Source organism: Spinacia oleracea, chromosome 1, assembly GCF_020520425.1.
Source record: "Spinacia oleracea cultivar Varoflay chromosome 1, BTI_SOV_V1, whole genome shotgun sequence".
NCBI lineage: Eukaryota > Viridiplantae > Streptophyta > Magnoliopsida > Caryophyllales > Amaranthaceae > Spinacia > Spinacia oleracea.
Genome location: NC_079487.1, coordinates 51,602,366 through 51,623,535, shown reverse-complemented (window position 1 = coordinate 51,623,535; position 21,170 = coordinate 51,602,366). Strand labels below are relative to the sequence as shown.

Genomic DNA, 21,170 nt, shown 5'->3' with positions numbered 1-21,170 from the left:
GGCGCGCGCGGGCTTATGCTCGTGGGCTGCGAGGCAGCGCCTGCTCGTGTGGGCCGCAAGGCCTGCGCGGGTGCGTGCGTTCCTCGTAGTCGTGCAACACTCGTGTTCGTAACGAATCCTAATCCTATCGGAATTCGTGCAATGATTAAAATCCTAATCCTAATAGATTAAATTTATTATTTAGAGTTCAAATAGGATTCTAATTAATAAATCCATATCCTAGTAGGATTATAATTCATTTCCATAAACTCTATAAATATAGGCTTAGGGTCACATATTTAACAGACGATTATTGAAGTATTCAAGGTAAGATTTTTAAGAAAAAATCAGCCAAACACTTGCACCCAAATAGCCGAAAATCTAAGGAACCTTAAGGGCGATTCTAGTTGGTCAAGCTTAAGGCGGATCCGGACGTGCTGTGTACTATCTACGGAGGGACGACACTTGGAGTCCTAAAGACTTGTTCTTGTTCGGTTCGGGCGCAACTAGGGAGGGCACGCTACAAAGTGTATGCATCTGAATTATGCTAAATGATTATGTGTAAATAATATGTTTCCTGGCTTTATGGTTTTTTCGCATGATTTATGTTTATTCATATGTATCATAACTTAACAGTGGTATCACGAGCCTCTTATTATTTTCATAATCTAAATTGCATGAACATGGTTAAATTTTACAAATTTGCAAAGAATTAAAGGGGTGATTAATTTTCGTAATTAATTGCAAATTGCGTTTATTTAATTATATGTACGCAGTTTTTCGGCAGTTTCTTCGTTACTCATCCAAATCGAGTGATTTTTGTGTCAATTCCGCATGTAAAGGGCATTCTAAAATTTTCAAATTCGGCCGAACCCAGAATTCTTAAATTCGATTCGGCCGAACCCAGAATTCTCAAATTCGAAGCTTAACTATGACTTTTCGGAGGTCTTAGTTTTTCGAACGCAAAAGTTTGTAAATTTAAGATGTTAAATTGAATATTTGCGATTCTTGTTGATAAATCTTGAGTTTTTGATTGACCTACAGTATATGTTTAACAATTATGAATGCCTAGACTTGTTAATTATACAACCTAATTTGTAATTATGATTAATTTGTTGAAATTCGAATAATTTAGAATTGATTTGATTTTCATGATTAATTAATAATTTAATTAGGTACCAATGATTAAAATCCACCGTAAAAATTGTTAATTTATATTAAATTTTATATTTTTATGACCTAGATTTGAATCCATGTTAATCGGAAATTAATTGATTAATAAATTTTCGATTTTTCGCCCTAAAATTATGAAATTAATATGATTTATTAATTTGTCATTAATTTTAAATTAAAATTTTTTAATTTTTATGCAACTTGCTCATAAAACTTGCACGCACAAAGCAATGGACGCTACGTGTTACCCTTAAGGGTGTTGTATAGTGCGGGCATACGACGACGAGCAAGGGAGCTCGTCGCCCATGCGGTACGATGCAACGAGCAAGAACCATGGCACACGAGCACAAGGCAGCACGCTACCCTGTGTCGAGTGCTGTGCGCATATGGGCAAGTGGGCAAGGGCGAAGGGCCAAGGCGCAAGCCATCAGGCAGACGCGTGTGGGCAGCAAGCGTGCTGCGCCACAGCGCGCGCTGCCACGCCCAGCAAGCAAGCAGACTCGAGGCAAGCAGGCGCGACGAGCGAGCGGGCGCGCGCAGCGTTGCCTGCACTGCTGCGTTGCGTGTGGCCTGCTTGCGTATTGCTATACAAACAGTCGAGGGGCGCTAAGCCTCGTGCACTCGATGGGGCTTGGGCGCAAGCCCAAGTGCCTTGTCGTGTTATGATTGAGTCGTCCTTAAATTTAATATTGAATTTTCAGTTCAGAAACGTTTTAATTAATTTTAAAATTAATAATTTAAATTATTTTCTCGGGTTTTAATTTTGAATATTATAATTATTATAAATTCTATTTATACTAATTATTTTACTAAAATTAAACCTTGAATTAATTTAAATTCATTTAATTCAAATGAAAATAAATAAAATAAAATGGATTCAATTATAAATTTATATGAGCTTTAAATTTTAATTAAATTTGTATGTTTCCAGTTAGACTAGAAATACATTTTTATGTTTAAAATTAGTAAAGCATATGAATTTATTGGTTTAAGTGGGAGCAATTTTAGTCATAAACTCTTGATTAGGTCTACAAATCCTTTAAGGTTAAACAACTTGATTAGAATTAATAAGGACTGAATAATTGGTAGATTATTGGTGCCCTTGATTAATTGCTGCAAATATTTATGAGATGCATAACGTGTTTTACTAACCAGCTATGTGGTCCATTCATGATAATGAATGGGTGAATGGTATATATTGTATATGTACAGTTTTGCAGGTTATGAAGTGACTAGTATGGCCCAAATAGGATAGAAAATATGGTCTGCGTACCATTAATTTGAATGTAATTGGTCTAAAGCACCAAATTTGTTTTTCAATTCAAATATGGTCTGCGTACCATCAAATAGTTGTAATTAGTTTAATTATAGCTTATCCTATTTGAAGAAAATGGCGCCTCCCACGGAGATTTTCAAGATGGACTTTGAAGTTGAAGCTTCAAGATGAAGTCGGGCCATACTAGATCACATTTATCTTATGCATGTTTTAAGTTATTTATTGCTTTTAAATATGTCTTAAATATGCATGAGATCGAAGCTTGATTTGTTGCATGATTAAGGATTTTAGTTCACTTAAAATCTAACCAACGTAGTAAGAGCCTTAAGTTCCAAACTTAAAAATTGAGTTAAAAGGTGCCATGCCAAAATAACACTTACTTGGATATCCTTTTTTCATCGATCTTAGTAATAGTTTTCCGCCATAGCGAGGTGTTACTTATAGATACTAAAGGGGTAAGGTACACAAATAATTGTGAGTACATGTTAGTTTTGGTGAAACTCAACGATATAAGTAAGGAGTCCTTTTATGTCGTGGCAAAATCGATAGGTTTACCTAATAAGTTCTTAGACGTACCTATCAACCAAGAGTAGTTTCTAGACTATTAGCAAAAGGCTTTTGCTTACCTAAAAGATTTTAGAATTAAGTCTAAATACATAATGTGCTTAATTCTTCAATGGTTTTTAGGATCTTGGAATCATTTTATTCACACCTGTCGGAACACATAACTTGAATAAAATGCTTAATGAACATTGAATTATGCATGTATGCTAGAATTTAAGTTTATTAAGTGAAACTGTAAATGATTATTTATTTGTTTATTCTTTTCAATTGTAGTTTTACTATGGCAAACAACAATCAAAATATCATCATAGGTTCTGAGCTATGGTCAAGCTGAACCTAACAAATTTTCTTGAATGGGAAGCTAAGCTAGTTGAAATAGTCAGACTCAAAGGACTTGAGTATGTACTGTTACATCCCATGCCAAGCTACTATACCAGAGACATGACCCCTGAAAGATTTTCCGCCTGGGATGCGGATCTCAAAAAAGTTATGAGTCTCATGCTGAACAATATCCCTGATGAATGGGCTAGAAGGTTTGTAGCTTATGAACCTTTCACGCTCATCAAGAATCTGAGGGATATCTTTCATGGAAGCACGGAGGACAGGGACCTGAACTTCCATGAGTTGATTAAATCAATGTCTGGTCTAAAGGTTAGTTCTCCAAACAGGTGTTATAGGATGGAGGTCCAAGAAACACATGTTCGGCTCCTTCGCACTAAACAAAGGGTAGGCGTCCCACTAAGGTTTCATGTGGATCTTATGCTTTCATATTTTGATCGCCTAAGTCTGCTAGGAACACCAATAAGCGAAAGGATGGCAGTCTCTATCTTGCTCAATTCACTGCACAGTGGGTTTGGTCGCTTCAAGCAACTATACCTAAGTGAACCAAGAGAAGAAACAGTTGCAGAATTTGTTCACCTTGTCAGAAAGGCTGAGATAATACTGGACTATGAAGCCAAAGATTTACTCAAGGCTAAAGGGAGACCGTTCAAGAAAAGTGGAAAGTCCAAGGGCAATGCTAAATCAAAGCAGGACAAGTCCACATCAAGCTATCTTTATTGTGATGGAATCGGCCATTACAAAAGAGATTGCTTGAACCTAAAGGAAGATCAGAAGAACGGAACAGTCGTTCCATCTTCAGGTATTTTCGTTATAGACTGTACACTTATTAATTCAACTTCTTGGGTATTAGATACAGGTTGTGGCTCACACTTATGTTCCAATTCACAGGGACTAAGAAGAAGTAGAAAGTTAAACAAGGGTGAAGTCGACCTACGAGTAGGAAATGGAGCACGGATTGCTGCATTAGCTGTAGGAAATTATTTGTCGTTGCCCTTTGGGCTAGTTTTGGAACTGGAAGAGTGTTTCCATGTTCCAAGTCTTACTAAAAACATCATTTCTGTTTCTTGCTTAGATGCTAAGGGATTTTCCTTTTTAATAAAAGACAATAGTTGTTCGTTTTATTTTAAAGAGATGTTTTATGGATCTGCTAGATTAGTCAATGGACTTTATTTATTAGATCACGACAAACAAGTTTATAACATAAATACCAAAAAGGCCAAAAAGGATGATTCAGATCTCACCTATCTGTGGCATTGTCGATTAGGCCATATTAACTTGAAACGCATTGAAAGACTTCAAAAGGAAGGAATTCTAGAACCATTTGACTTGGAGGATTATGGTAAGTGCGAATCATGTTTACTTGGAAAAATGACAAAACAACCTTTCTCTAAAATTAGAGAAAGAGCAACTGAACTATTGGGTTTAATCCATACAGATGTATGTGGACCAATGAGTACAAATGCTAGGGGTGGTTTCAGCTACTTTATCACTTTCACTGATGACTTCAGTAGATATGGTTATGTCTACCTGATGAAGCATAAGTCTGAATCCTTTGACAAATTCAAGGAATTTCAGAGTGAAGTAGAGAATCAATTAGGCAAGAAGATTAAAGCACTGCGGTCTGATAGAGGCGGTGAATATCTGAGCTATGAATTTGATGACCATCTGAAAGAATGTGGAATTCTATTAGAATTGACTCCTCCTGGAACACCACAATGGAACGGTGTGTCGGAACGGATGAACAGAACCTTGCTAGACATGGTTAGATCAATGATGGGTCAGGCCGAACTTCCAATAGAATTTTGGGGACATGCACTAAATACACCCGCACTCACTATAAATAGAGCTCCGTCTAAAGCTGTTGAAAAGACTCCATATGAGTTATGGTTTGGAAAGCCTCCAAAAGTGTCTTTTCTTAAGATTTGGGGATGTGAATTATACGTCAAACGATTAATTTCAGACAAACTTCATCCAAAATCTGACAAATGTATCCTTGTGGGCTATCCAAAGGAAACAAAGGGGTATTACTTCTACAATACATCTGAGAACAAGGTGTTTGTTGCTCGAGATGGTATCTTTTTGGAAAAGTATCACATTTCCAAAATGACAAGTGGGAGAAAAGTAGACCTCGAAGAAATTCGAGTCGAACAACAAAATCTAGAGAATGCTCAAGATGACATTCAGGATGAAACTCAGAGATCTTTAGAAGTTTCTGGTGAGAATCATGGACAATCTAGTGATGTAACCCCGCGTAGATCGCAGAGATATAGATCTCAACCGGAAAGGTACTTAGGTATTTTGACGAATGAGAGCTATGATGTTCTATTACTTGAAAGTGATGAACCTGCAACATACAAACAAGCTATGACGAGCCCTAACTCCAAGCAATGGCAAGAAGCCATGCAATCTGAATTAGACTCCATGTCTGAAAACCAAGTATGGGATTTGGTCGATTTGCCAGATCGCTACGAAGCCATTGGAAGCAAATGGGTTTTCAAACTGAAAAAGGACAAGGATGGGAAACTTGAAGTTTTCAAAGCTAGATTGGTTGCAAAAGGTTACAGGCAAGTCCACGGTGTGGATTACGATGAAACCTTTTCACCAGTTGCAATGCTAAAGTCTATTCGGATAATGTTAGCAATCGTTGCATATTACGAATACGAAATATGGCAGATGGATGTCAAAACCGCTTTCCTAAACGGCGTTTTAACAGAAACTGTGTTTATGACACAGCCTGAAGGTTTTGAGGATCCAAATAATGCTAAAAAGGTATGCAAGCTAAAGAAATAAATCTACGGATTGAAGCAGGCATCCAGGAGCTAGAATATACGTTTTGATGAAGCAGTCAGTGACTTTGGTTTCATCAAGAACGCAGACGAATCTTGTGTATACAAGAAGGTCAGTGGGAGCAAAATTGCTTTTCTAGTATTATATGTCGACGACATATAACTTATCGGAAACGACATTCCTATGTTGAACTCTGTGAAGATTTGGCTTGGGAAATGTTTTTCGATGAAGGATCTAGGAGAAGCACAGTACATATTGGGCATCAAGATTTACAGAGATAGATCTAAAAAGATGATTGGACTTAGTCAAAGCACTTATATCAATAAGGTACTTGATAGGTTCAAGATGGCAGACTCCAAGCGAGGCTACCTACCCATGTCTCATGGAATGACTCTAAGCAAGACTCAGTGCCCAAAAACACTTGATGAGCGTAGACGAATGAATGGGATTCCGTATGCATCATTGATTGGTTCAATAATGTATGCTATGATATGTACACGCCCGGATGTTGCGTACGCACTCAATGCTACGAGCAGATACCAGTCAGACCCAGGAGCGGCACATTGGACTGCTGCCAAGAATATTCGGAAGTACCTGAAAAGGCACAAAGATGACTTCCTGGTCTATGGTGGAGATGATGAATTAATTGTTAAAGGCTATACGGACGCAAGTTTCCAAACCGACAAAGATGATGATGTCCTTGTTTGATGTTTTAAAGTTTTAGAGTTTAATACTTTGTAAAACATTATTGGTTAATCATTCACAATAAATGAATAGAATTCATTTTTCCATTTAATTTGTGGTTTATTAAATGATGAGTCCCTTCAATTTGACAAAATATTCAAGATAGACTGTCAGGACCAGTCCTGTGACTAAGAAATGTCTATCAAGTGAACTTGAATGTCAAAAGTTGAAAATGGTCCCTGGTCGGAGTTTTCTATAAAATTGGACGCATAGAAAACGTTAGACGACTAGAATGCAAGATGACTAGTAGTTCTGTTTCTTGAACTATGTGGACATGGCAATGTCATAATCATTTGCTTAGATACTTACTTTGGGAAGACTAGTATCGGACAGACCTATGAAACTTTACTGTAAGAGATGAAAATCTGTCATAAATAAATTTCATTAAAATTATTAGACACTAAATCCTCAATACCTGAGTGATTTGAGATTACTTGTTTGAGAACTGGTTACTTTGACGTTGACCAACCGTCGCACCGTAAAAGGAGGCTATAAAGGCAACGCTCAGGTAATCACCTATCAAACGAAGTCTAATCTCAAGATCTCAAGATTGGGATTGTCCTCCCATAAATCGGGATGAGATGCTTAAAAGTTTTACAAGGCCACTCGGAGAGCTAGAAACTGTAAAATGCATGGCCGTGCTCGGATGAATCATAGGCTATGATTATCTGTTTATTTGATCAGTTGAACTCTGAAACCGAGAAACACCTCTGGACGTAATAAGGATGACAACTCTTACCTTATGTTCAAGAGCAAACATCAAGCGACAAAGGAATTAGAAAATGCACACTTGTCCCTAAGGACAAGTGGGAGACTGAAGGAAATAATGCCCTTGGTACAAGTATGCATATAATGTTAAGTCTAATAAATGCGGTTCAGTATTAATTAACAAGTTAATAATTCAGTGAGATCAAGTGAGCTGAATGCCTAGCTAGAGGCCGCTTCAGTTCAAGTGGAATTAATAATATTAATCCACAGCTTACTCTTGACTGAACCCGTAGGGTCACACAAATAGTACGTAAACGGATCAAGTATTTAATGGCATTAAATACTCCATCTATGGATATTCGGAATCGACGGATCTCGGTTTCAGTGGGAGCTAAGATCGTCAAAGCAAGCAAATGAATACTCCAGAAACGATGATATTGCCGGAAACGGAAATATGGATCGTATCGGAAATATAAATATTATCCAAGTCGTAGATGTTGCCGGAAACGGAAACATGGTACGTATCGGAAAATATTAATGGAAATGGAAATATTACCGGAATCGGAAATATTGCCGGAAACGGAAATATTGTCTTAATCGGAAATATTATCAGAATCGGAAAATAATTCCGGAAACGGAAATATTAAATATTTGTTCGAAACGGAAATTAATTCCGGAATCGGAAATATTAAATATTGTTCGTATTGGAAATGAATTCCGGAACCGGGAATTTAATCGGAAGCGCATCGTACGAATTAGCATCGGACGAGGCTTGCTAGACGAAGGCCCAGCACGAAGCCAGGCCCGCGCCCAAACACGGAGCTGCCACAGCCTTGCCAGGCCCAGCGCAAGGCCAGGCCCAGCAAGGCGCGCGCGGGCTTATGCTCGTGGGCTGCGAGGCAGCGCCTGCTCGTGTGGGCCGCAAGGCCTGCGCGGGTGCGTGCGTTCCTCGTAGTCGTGTAACACTCGTGTTCGTAACGAATCCTAATCCTATCGGAATTCGTGCAATGATTAAAATCCTAATCCTAATAGATTAAATTTATTATTTAGAGTTCAAATAGGATTCTAATTAATAAATCCATATCCTAGTAGGATTATAATTCCTTTCCATAAACTCTATAAATATAGGCCTAGGGTCACATATTTAACAGGCGATTATTGAAGTATTCAAGGTAAGATTCTTAAGCAAAAATCAGCCAAACACTTGCACCCAAATAGCCGAAAATCTAAGGAACCTTAGGGGCGATTCTAGTTGGTCAAGCTTAAGGCGGATCCGGACATGCTGTGGACTATCTACGGAGGGACGACACTTGGAGTCCTAAAGACTTGTTCTTGTTCGGTTCGGGCGCAGCTAGGGAGGGCACGCTACAAAGTGTATGCATCTGAATTATGCTAAATGATTATGTGTAAATAATATGTTTCCTGGCTTTATGGTTTTTCCGCATGATTTATGTTTATTCATATGTATCATAACCTAACATTTATTGCCAATGGAACCGACCTAGATGTTCTTTGAATTTGGGTATTTGGTTTTGAATTTTAAAAGTTTGTTGAAAGAAAAAATAAAAAATAAAAATAACAATAAAAATAAAATTGTTTGACTTGGTTTTGACTTGCCTAATTTTCCATCTCAATTTAACCGGTTTGAAAGGAACTGCTTACCTAGCACATTTGTAGTGTGAGTCTGTCTTCAACAATGGTAAGCTTCAACTATGTTTGCACACAAAAATTTTGTGTTTGTAATAGTCTATATGTACCATAGTTCTTGCCTTTGCCTTAGAGGAACTTCAATTTGCAATTACCTTAGCTTGATCATTCCGAGTTCCATCCTCATTTTCTCATGTTTCTCCCTGTTTAAAGGCTTAGTCAAAATGTCAGCAATTTGGTGATCAGTTTGGAAAAAATCTAATTTAATTAAGCCTTTCTCAACATTATCTTTAAGGAAATGGTGTCTAATGTGGATATGTTTGACCCGGGAATGATGAACCGGATCTTATGAAATACAAATAGCACTTGTGTTATCACAGTAGATAGGAACATAATCATAGATAATACCAAAATCTCTTAACTGTTGTTTTATCCATAGTATTTGTGAGCAACAAGCTGCAGCAGCTACGTACTCAGCTTCAGCTGTGGATAGAGCAACAGTGTTTTGTTTCTTGGAACCCCAAGAAACCATGCATGGACCTAGGAACTGTACCATACCTGATGTGCTTTTTCTATTCACTAAGTCACCTGCATAATCAGCATCAGCATATCCTTTTAACTCGAATGATCCACTTCTTGGATAGAATAGGTATAGGTCATCAGTTCCTTTGAGATATCTTAGTGTTCTTTTTACAACAGTTAAGTGGGACTCCTTTGGATTGGATTGAAACCTTGCACATAGTCCTACACTAAAAGAAATGTCAGGACTACTAGCTGCTAAGTATAATAGTGATCCAATCATACCTCTATACTTTGTTTGATTTACACTTTTTCCATTTGGATCAGTGTCTAATCTGGTAGATGTTCCCATGGGAGTGTGATTCACTTTGGCTGATTCTAGCTCATATTTCTTTAGGAGTTCCTTCACATGCTTTTGTTGGTGGATCATGATTCCTTCCTCAGTTTGCTTGATTTGCAAACCAAGGAAAAAGTTGAGTTCCCCCATCATGCTCATTTCAAATTCACTGCTCATCAAGTTTGCAAAGTCCTTGCACAAGTTCTCATTAGTTGCTCCAAATAATATATCATCAACATAAATTTGAACTACTAATAAGTCAGTTCCTCTAGATTTTAGAAATAAAGTTTTATCTATTCTACCCCTTTTGAAATCATTTTGTAGGAGGAACTTTGATAGTCTTTCATACCAAGATCTAGGGGCTTGTTTTAGTCCATAGAGAGCCTTATCTAGCTTGTAAATATGATTTAGAAATTCGGGATTTTCAAAGCCAGGAGGTTGTTCCACATAGACATCCTCTTCTAAGAAACCATTTAAGAAAGCACATTTAACATCCATTTGATAAAGTTTAAAACCCATAAAAGCAGCAAAAGCAATTAAAATTCTAATGGCTTCTAATCTAGCAACAGGTGCAAAAGTTTCTTCGAAGTCAATACCTTCCTGTTGGTTATAGCCTTTGACCACAAACCTTGCCTTGTTCCTTATGATTGTTGCATGTTCATCTTTCTTGTTCCGGAACACCCATTTTAGTCCTATCACTTTCTGGTGCTTTGGTTTGGGTTCCAAGTGCCACACTTTGTTTCTTTTGAATTCATTCAATTCTTCTTGCATGGCTATGATCTAGTCAACATCTTCCAGAGCCTCAATGTGATTTCTTGGCTCAAATATGGAGAGGAACGCGTGGAATCCACAGAAGTTCCTTAGCTGTGACCTTGTCTGAGTTCCTTTTCTAATGTCACTCATAATGAGTTCCATTGGATGAGATTTTTTATGTTTCCAAGGTCTAGGTTGAAAAAGAGCTGTTGGTGTTGAGGCATTTTCTTCAGTTCCTTCTGTGACCTGAGTTCCTTGTTGGTCAGTGTGGAGTTCCTCAGGTTCTGGAGTTGTTTCTGGATCTTCTTGGATTTCTTCGTGTTCCTCTTGTACAGGAGCTTCTTGATTTTGTTGAACAGTTCCTCTGGTTGTTTGTCTACTTGGTTGGAACTCCTCATCATTGTCTGCAGCACGAGACAAACCAATTTCGAAATGTTCTTGTTCCTGTACTGTATCAGTTTTGTTAGATTCATCAAATATTATATGTACACTTTCCTCAACGCACATTGACCTTTTGTTATAGACTCTGTAAGCTTTGCTATTTAGAGCATATCCTAGGAACACTGCCTCATCGCTTCTTTCATCAAACTTCCCCAAGTTCCTTTTGCCATTGTTATGGACAAAACATTTACTACCAAAAGCTCTAAAGTAAGAGATGTTGGGTTTAATACCTTTTAGTAGTTCATAGGGAGTTTTATTTAAGATTGCTCGAATCATAACTCTATTAACAATATAGCAAGCTGTATTAACTACTTCGGCCCAGAAGTTCCTGGGCAAGGAACTGGCTATTAACATGGTTCTTGCCATGTCTTCCAAGGTTCTGTTTTTCCTCTCAACTACTCCATTTTGTTGTGGAGTTCTGGGAGCTGAGAAATTGTGATCCATACCTTGTTCCTTGCAGTATTCATCGAATTTGTAGTTTGTAAACTCTGTTCCACGATCAGATCTTATGTGAACCAATTGATGACCTGTTATTTTCTGAATTTTCTTTGAAAATGTAACAAACTCATCAAATGTTTCATCTTTTCTTATTAGAAATATGACCCAAGTAAAGCGAGAATAATCATCAACAATAACTAAAACATATTTTTTCCCACTTCTACTTTGAATTCGCATTGGTCCACACAAGTCCATGTGGATGAGTTCCAATGGCTTGGTTGTGCTTACCAATTTCTTAGGCTTAAAGGAACTTTGGACATGCTTGCCTTTTGCACATGCATCACAAACTTTATCATTTAGGAACTTGATTGAGGGGACTCCTCGAACCAGTTCCTTTGATCTCAGTTTGTCTAGCAGTGAGAAACTAGCATGTCCAAACCTCCTGTGCCATAGTAGTGGATCTTCTTCCATGGCACTGAGGCAGGTTAGATTGTTCCTTGGAACCGTATTGAGATCCACAGAGTATGTGTTTCCTTTACGAGTTCCTTCCAAAATAACCTTCCCAGTGTTATTGGTTAATGATTTGACAATTTTCAGAAGTAAAACTTACAGAGTTCCCTTTGTCACAAAATTGAGAAATACTTAGTACACTGTGCATTAAACCCTCGACTAAAAATACATTTTCAATGGCATGGGAACTTGACCTTCCAACTTTTCCAATTCCAACAATTTCTCCTTTCATGTTGTCTCCAAAGGTCACAGTTCCTCCATTGTAGGCTTCTAGTGAGAGGAATTTAGATTTGTCTCCTGTCATGTGTTTGGAACACCCGCTGTCGAGATACCACGAGATGTTCCCCTTCACTAGAACCTATAAAGAAATCAAAGGTTAGTTACAGGAACTCGGGTTTCCTCGAGCTCCTTTTCAACTACAATATCTGACTTCTTAACCCATTTTTGCTTTACATAATTTATGTTTCTTTGATCCTGTTCCTTCATCTTGGAACATTCAGTACTTACATGACTTCCACTTCCACATGAGAAACAGACATTCACACTTGGGAGTTCCACATACTTTTTCTTATGACTAGTTTTGTGGTTAAAACCTAAACCTTCTGTTCTCTTGGATTGAGCATTCTCAATCCACTTGGGAGGAACCTTTGGTGGTTGTTTCTGGGCCCTGGCCATGGCTAGTTCCCTTTCTAGTTTCTCTTTCTGTTCCTTTGTGGTGATCAGGTCTTTGTTTAATCTTCCTAGGTCGACATTGAAAATTCACATGTTAATTTCCAAGGATTTTGTAGGGTCTAGACTTAAATTAAACATCTTGTATTGACTGAGTTCCACTTGTAGAAGGATATTTTCATTCCTAACTTTCTCGATTGATTCATTAATGGAGGTATTCCTATCTAGTAATTCAAAGAACCTACCTTGAACATCAGATATAACATTGTTTAGATAATTCATATGGTCTTTACTGAGTTCCAGGGCTCTATCACTTTGAGCTTTTAGTATACTTAGGTTTTTATAATCATCTAGAGTTTCTAGCAACAATTCAATTAGCTTTGACTTTGAAAGACACTGAAGAGTGGAGGAACTTACTTCTTCTGGTGGAACTCGTTCAGTTCCATCTGTTCTTGCCATGAGGCAAAGATTTGCAGTTTCTTCATTTGGTTGTGCCTCATCATCTTCTGAGTCTGTTGCTTCACCCCATGCAGCTATCATAGCCTTTTTGAAGTTTGGCTTGTTAAAGGTGGACTTATTGTAGCGCTCCTTGACCTGTTCCTTTCCTTTTCCTTTGGCTTTGTCGTTTTCCCACGGTGGACATTCACGAATTTGATGATCAGTTTCTCCACATTTGAAACAACCTTGCTCAGTTTTGGAACTGACAGTTTTCCTTGCAAAGTTCCTTCCTTTCTGGTTGCTTGGTTTGAAGTTCCTATAGAGCTTTCTCATCCTTCTGACCAGCATGGCAGCCTCTTCTTCATCTGGTTCAGATTCATCGAGTTCCTCAGCTTTTAGAGCAAGCCCTCGGTTTCTGGAGCTCTCAGGAACAGCAGCTCCAAGATGCAGTTCATGTGTCATCAAGGAACCAGCAAGTTGTTCAATGTTGAACTTTGTAAAGTCCTTGGTCTCAAACAGTGCAGTGACCTTTGTTCTCCAACGATCATCTTGTTGCATGCTCCTTAGTATCTTTCTTACCTGTTCATCAGTGGGAATGATTCTACCAAGAGAAACTAATTCATTTGTTATGTTAGTAAATCGAGTGAACATCTCTTGAATAGTTTCTTTTGGAAGCATTTCAAATCTTTCGTATTTAGACATTAAAAGATCAATTTTGGAACGCTTTACTTCATTAGTTCCTTCGTGGGTTACTTGAAGTAATTCCCAAATCTGTTTTGTGTTCTTGCACCCCATGACCCTATTGTGTTCATGGGGTCCAAGCCCACAATGTAAGATTTTAACAGCCATAGCATTTATCTCATATTTTTCAAAGTCTTCTTTGGCAAATTCACACATTGGTTTAGGAACTACCTCGTTTTCTGCATTGGTTTTTGTTACCTCAAAATCTCCAACTTCTATCACAAGCCACACTTGGTAGTTTTCAGCTTTGATGAATATCTCCATCCTGTTCTTCCAGTATGAGTAAAACTTGCCATTGAACATAGGTGGCCTTTGTGTGGAGTAGCCTTCTTCCAGTTTCTCTTGTGAGTTCATACTATCAGGAACTTGACTCAAACAGGGTTTCCTGTGGTTTTAGTGAGTACTGGCTCTGATACCAATTGATATTCCAGTAGGAACACACACAAGAGGGGGGGTGAATTGTAATTCGAACTTTGTGAAAGTTTCTTGCGGAACTTAGAAATAATAAAGGAACTGAGAATTAGAAAAGAAAAAGTAACAATTTAGAAAACTTCTTGACACTAATCAAGAAAAGAATTCCTTTGTATTATGGTAATACCTCGATTACAATAACTCTCCAACTTGAGTTCCACTCAAACTCAAGTTCCTCACAGTAACCTACTTAGATTACAACTCGCTTTTCTTCTCTTTCTCTCAGACTTAAACTCTAAGCCTTTACAGGATAACTCTATCCTTTCCAATCTGAAATACAAATTTAGTTTTGAGAACTATAAATATTAATAAGCTTAGGTAAAGAGCTTTAGGAACTAGGATTAAACTAGGACACAAACTTGTTTTTAGAAAAACTCTTTAAAACGTTTTAGGAATGCAAAACTCTTGGATGTTTGTGTATGTTACCAGAAAACGTTTTGACCTTATATAGAGTTTTATCCCTATGGTTTGTTCCCTTCAAAAACTCAACTTCCAACTAACTGACACTTTGGTATCCAGGTCCCTTGACTTGAGGAACAAGGGAAGACCACTTCCCACTCAACGTCCTTAACTGCTGGACGTGCTTTAGACCAGGTCAATTACCCATGTTTTTCTTAAAAACTATTTATTTAATTTATCAAAATATTTAGGAGAAGTTTTAGGAAGATTAAAACTGCTTTTATTTAATGAACAAGATTTAGAGAGAATCTGATTTTTATTAAACGCCAAGAAATAATTAAATTAAAAACTGATTTCCTAAAACTCTATTGCCAGATATTTTGATAAAAACGATAAGTATTCCAAGTTCCTCCAGTTCCTTATATATCACCTAGCATACTAATATGTTTACATAAGATCTAAGTAAAGCAGACTACCTAGACATATATGTCTCCCCTTTGGTGAGGCATTCAACTCTGAAGTTTCACTTGTTCCTGCTCTGGAACATTGATGAGTTCCTCTTATGTTCATGGAGGAACTCAGAACTATGAGTCTGTATCTTTTCCTGTGTGTGCAAAGAACACTCGATTTGTAATAGGTGTTGCTCTTGACTTTGGTGACTTTGAAACTCCAGCTTGTACTGCTTCCAACTCAGGAACTCCAGTAGCTGTTCCAAGTGCATATCAGGAACTTCAGTGGTTGGTTCAAGTTCCTATCCCAATAGGAACTCAGTCACTTACCTGTCTAAATTCATTAGCAACCACAATCAGGAAGTTTGCAATGTGTTTGTCATCAACCAAAACCTGGGAACAACACATAAACTACAAATGCAAAAGCTAGAAAGTGCCTTATAAATATTTCACTTTTTAGTTTTTACATAACAAATACTACCTCTGTTCCTGAAGATCGTTTATACTTTCCGTTTTAGTCCGTTTCTGAAAGTATTTTACGCTCCACTTTATTCCACTTTTAGCATACAAATTTTACATTTATACCTTCATTTGCCCCACTACAACATGCATCTTGTAATATTTTATTATGGGAATCCACCATAACTTACTCACTCACAATACTTTAATATTAATTTTCATTTACTCATATTGTTGGACAATTTATAGTCACGCCTTTTTCCATTTGTTACCCCGTCAGCACATGTTTAACAAAGTTCCTTAATTACCATGCAAATAGTAAGCATAAAGATCATTTAGTAACGGAGGTAGTATCACTTTTTTTTATAATTTGATAACAACAAACCACAATAAGCCACAATCTTCTTTTAAAAGTAATGTAGTAAGATAGATTCATTCACATGACCCTAGGTGCATCATATTCATTTTAACTAGCTTTTGAGCCCGTTCCTAGAACGGACAGTTGTACAATAGTTGTTCAGATGTCTTTTGAAGTTTTAATTAGTGAGTACTTGTGATTTTTGGTAATAGAGGTGTAATTTGAAGGTTAGAAAAATATAAAAATTATATGTTGAATAAATATTGGCTGTTAAAGGGGTGGAGTGGAAGAGACTAATGAGTATATTAGACTATTAATAACTTGATGTTGAATAAGGAAAATGGAGTGGAAGAGGAATTAGAAGTTGTAAATCATAGAAACAATAAAGAAAATTTGAAAAAAGTAAAATAAAATGATGGATGAAATGAGAGATGCCACATGACTTCTAATAATGAGATGCCACATGGCTTCTAATAATCTATGGTGTTCCTTTTGAAATACTAGGTATAGACTAGGTATAGATATAAACTAGGTATAGATTGTGAAATAGCGAATCCAAAAACATACTACGTATGAAGTACATCATAAGTCATAACATTCAGAATAAAAGGATTGATTTAATGAGTGGATTTTTTTTGGGAGATGGGTTTCAGGGAGAGAAAATAAAATGAAATAATGAGCAGAAAATGAATGCCCATTTGTTAAATGTGCATAAAATAAAATGACCAGAAGTCAAATGAACAAAACCATTTTGCCAATTTATAAAATGAGCAAATGTTTGTGAGTTGTGACCATTGGTCTAATGAGCAAAAAACGATTGTCTATGTTACAAATCAATCACTCTATTACCCATAATTTAATTGTGTCACAATTGAGTTCATAACAACCTTCACATTTGAATGAATTTCTCAAGATCTACTACCATGCTGTCAAAATACAGCCTAAGCTAAAGATCAATTTCCTCGGTTTAAAAGGACATTGTCGGGCCAACCTGCACACTATTGTTTTGGAAGGTGGAGGAAAGACAAAATATGGCCTAACTACAATCATACAAATAATATGTCTCCGGTAAAATTGAAAGAATGAAAACAGTTAAACATCAGTTGATACCTACAACTCTATTCCTATTTTGACAGTTTGGAGAGGTAGCACTGAAAAGAGGAATTTATCAGGGAAACAAGGAGGTCCCTTCAAGTTCCTACTTCGCCAAAAATAGCTTTGGGTCCAAAGCAATGATCTTACATGTATCTTGCAGCTTGTATGAAGATTATGCTCCATGTTAAAACTCCAACCATTAATAGTAGTGAAGAATTTGTGCAAAATATGCTGGTTGGAGAATCTGAGCTCATTGAGTTCATAGATGGTGCAGTCGCGTTCACAAAGGTGCCATTAAGACTAGCCGATGTGCAATTACCATGACCTGCAACAGATTGAATATATGAACCAGAAATTAGAAATCAGCAAATTATGTTGGGAAAAAACAAAAAATATGCGGGTTTTTTTTTTATCATACTTGGATCAGTGGTGGTGATTTCAGCCACACCATTGAAGTCACAAGATTCTGAAGCTTTGCCAGTGTTCTGATAGTAAGTGTTGAAAGCATATGTAGCATGAGCAAACACATCATCAGGCTCGTAGCAAGGCTCGCCCTGCAACAAAGGTGAACAATCAACCTTCCCAGGTCCACAGGCCCAATCCAAAGCCGCCTGAACCATCCTTTTGTCAGCCCCATTTCTTGCAGTACAGAAAGTCTGGTTTGTTGTATCATTAGCCAAAACAGACCCTGACTCAGTTAGACGCAAGATATAGATAGGCTTCCCATTTGCATCAAATAATCCCCAGTTCTTCTCTGAGGTAGCCCCGTCCTTTGTATCCTCGTTATACAGCTCGTATATGAAAGTACTAACAGCAATTCCTGGGTGTTTTGGTGTTCCAGTGTTGTTGAGCACATGTTTAATGAGATTACTGTTGTATGTATTGGCATTCTCAAGAGTGGCATCAGGTTCATTGGGATCTCCCTTGGATGGCCAGCCTGACTCAGTCACCATAATGGGGATGTTAGTGAAATTGAGATCAGCCATAGCAAAGTATGCAGCATCCACCATGGCATCAAAAACGTTAGTGTAATGGAGGAGTGTATTAGCATCAACAGCCTCTTTGTTTGCGGAAAGAGGTTGAAAAAGAGCATAGTCCAAAGGGATTACACCGTTAGAATGCATGTAATCATAGTAAGGATATATGTTGAGCATTAGATAAGAATTAGTTGATTGTAAGAACTTAAGCATTGGAACCAGGACTGAGTTCAATGAATGGTTAAAGAAGGCTTGGGAAGGAGGGAAAGAATCAAGGATAACTGAAGTCGAAAGAGGTGTGGAAACTTTTATATGGCCATCAAGATTCGAGGCTACAAGTGCTGACTGGATAAATCTGAGGGCATTTACAAGAATAGGGGCAGCATTTGGGATGGTGTTTAATACCTCAGAACCAACACAAATTGCGGTAATGTTGGTTGCTGGATAATGGGCAACCACATTTTGTGAGACCCACCTGGCTGCAGTTGAGTTCGATTGCCCAATACCAAGGAGTTGATCATTAGGAATTGAGATTGCAACTTGTATTCCAGTGTTGGCAAGGGAAAGGAGCATTCCCCTGTCTGCATCATAGAGTCGAACATGTCTAATATGCTGTGATTTCAGAAGTGCAACCACTTGAGTTGGGTGAGGCATATCTGAGAGGTCTGTTCCTATATTAACTCCAATAAAAGCATCTGCAATGCACGAAAGGGTATCAACATCTACCGTTTATAAAACAACAGCTATCTAAACTCATGGTTTCAGCCCAATTTTGATTTGTATGTACAGATCGGGATATTTTCACAGCATTTGTTAGACCGTAACAGTTTAACAGATCTATGACCCTGAGGCTTGCATAGTAAAATTCTGAATTGTTCAGTCCAACTACAGAACCTCACACATCGCTTGCTATTATGTTCTACCCTTCTAGGAACACAAACTGTACGTGCAGTAAAAGACCGGAAAACTGGAAGATTTGACACCATCCAGCAACATAACCGTGCAGAAAAAACAAGACAACTCGAAGAGTTAACACTATCAACCAAGGCACTAGCTCATTTGACATTGAAACGACAACATTACTTCAGTAGTCATGCATTAGTGTACATATCTGCAGTTAAAACAGTCTGAAGACACCACATTGTAAAGTTTTCATGATTGTTTTCCTCAAAACCCAAGTCTTGACATATTTCTCTATTTCGATTACTAGATATAATGGGAAAATCCAGGAGAACAGAAAACTATTGCACAGATTCTGGTTTCCAATTCTCAGGCAGATTAAGAATAACAATAAATGCTTCAAATTTATAATGGCTAGTTATTCTCAATACAATAAATCCAATGCAAAAACCATGGTTCAATAAAGCTACCTAGAATTTTTAATCTTTGACTCCTGACATTAACGAGGTACACAGTCTTCTAACATTAATTAAACCATTAACCCATCTTATGCGAACAAAAAATCCACAATAATAGACAAACAGAAGATTGAGCAGGATATTTCCATTTTCACCCTCTTCTCTCCAAAAATAAACCAGGATGTAGCCTGTGAGGTGAGTTACCAATAATGAGTTAAAATAAAAATATTAATCGTGAACTAGACAATAATAACACTAATTCCCTACACATAACCCTTGGGTATTCTTTTAGCAAAACCGGAATTATTTTACTGAACAATAGGGATGTAATTATATGAAATTTCTTAACAAGTCACATTCTAAAACAAAATACTTCCCAAAATAATATTACAATCTTGGACATCACTAAATTGCTGAAGTAATTAGAAGTATTTCGCCAAAACAACACAAAAGGGGAAAAAAAACAGAGAATAATCTCACATTACTTTTGAAATTTTTGGTACTAAAGTAGTCAAACTGTCATACATTTAATGACTTTTACTATTTCTCAACTGCCCATTTAGTTTTTTAAGTAAGCATGCATTACTGATTTGCCCAAAATTGGCCAAAGTGTAATACCTACTGGAAATCTGGAATTGGAAAATCACCACTACCCATAGTTTGAAACATATTAATGAATAGTAAACACACAAATAATTTGAAAAAAGGAAAAATGGAAGGTGAGTTGAGGAAAAAAATTGAAAATTTTGAACAATAACAAATGCAAAAAAGAATGCATTTTGTTGGGATAATTGTGATAAACAGAAAACACCCAGAAACTTAAACCGAAAAAAAAAGTAAAAATAAAAAAGCAAGTTCAGAAAGTAAATATATGTAAATTTTGGACAGTAAAAATGTATTATTGGGAACAAAGTTGATAAAGAAACAATACCCAGAAATTCAAATTACAAAACAGTTACCTTGAGCATTAACAATTGAAAGAGCTAAGAACAAAGCTAGAACAGCAGCAGCAGGAGCAGCCATGGTTGTAGTTGAAGAAGAGAGAGAGAGAGCGTTTAGAGAGAGAGAAAGAGGTGAGTGAAAAAAGAAGGAAAAAGCGGGGATTTTAAGAGGGGGAGAAAAAGATGAATTCAGAAGATCAATAAGTTTGATTTTGATGTGAGAAAGATCGGACGGTAGAGAAATTATGTGCAGTGAGTTCGGGAGAATACAAACACAGTTTTGTTGGTAGCTGTGTGTCAGTATCTGTGTGTAGCCGTTATACACAGGTTTTTAGAGTATCAATATTTGGAGTAAACTGTACTGAAGGTCCCTAAACTTTGCTAAAAGGAGCAGTTAGGTCCCTCAAGTTTCAAAAGGAGCATTTAGGTCCCTCAAAATGGATGGAAAACGTTGCTTTTTGTTTTCCGTCACTAACGGCCGTTAAAATGAATATAATAATATAAAAAATTATTAAAATAAAAGGAGAATTAATATACACGTAGATTAATGATTGAAAACAGATGATTTTGATGAAAAGAAGCCTTTTCCAATTACTT

The 21,170-nt window shown here is 37.2% G+C and overlaps 1 protein-coding gene across 1 annotated transcript; it reads right to left on the bottom strand.

The window, feature by feature from the left end:
* Positions 1-17,019: 17,019 nt before the first annotated feature.
* On the bottom strand, positions 17,020-20,811 carry LOC110791821 (glucan endo-1,3-beta-glucosidase 2). The gene is made up of 3 exons (XM_021996578.2): positions 20,592-20,811; positions 17,716-18,969; positions 17,020-17,622 (listed from the first exon to the last, which is right to left on the bottom strand). Exons 1-3 carry the CDS (start codon positions 20,653-20,655, stop codon positions 17,441-17,443), a joined length of 1,500 nt encoding a protein of 499 aa, XP_021852270.1. The 5' UTR covers positions 20,656-20,811; the 3' UTR covers positions 17,020-17,440.
* Between the last annotated feature and the right edge of the window lie 359 nt (positions 20,812-21,170).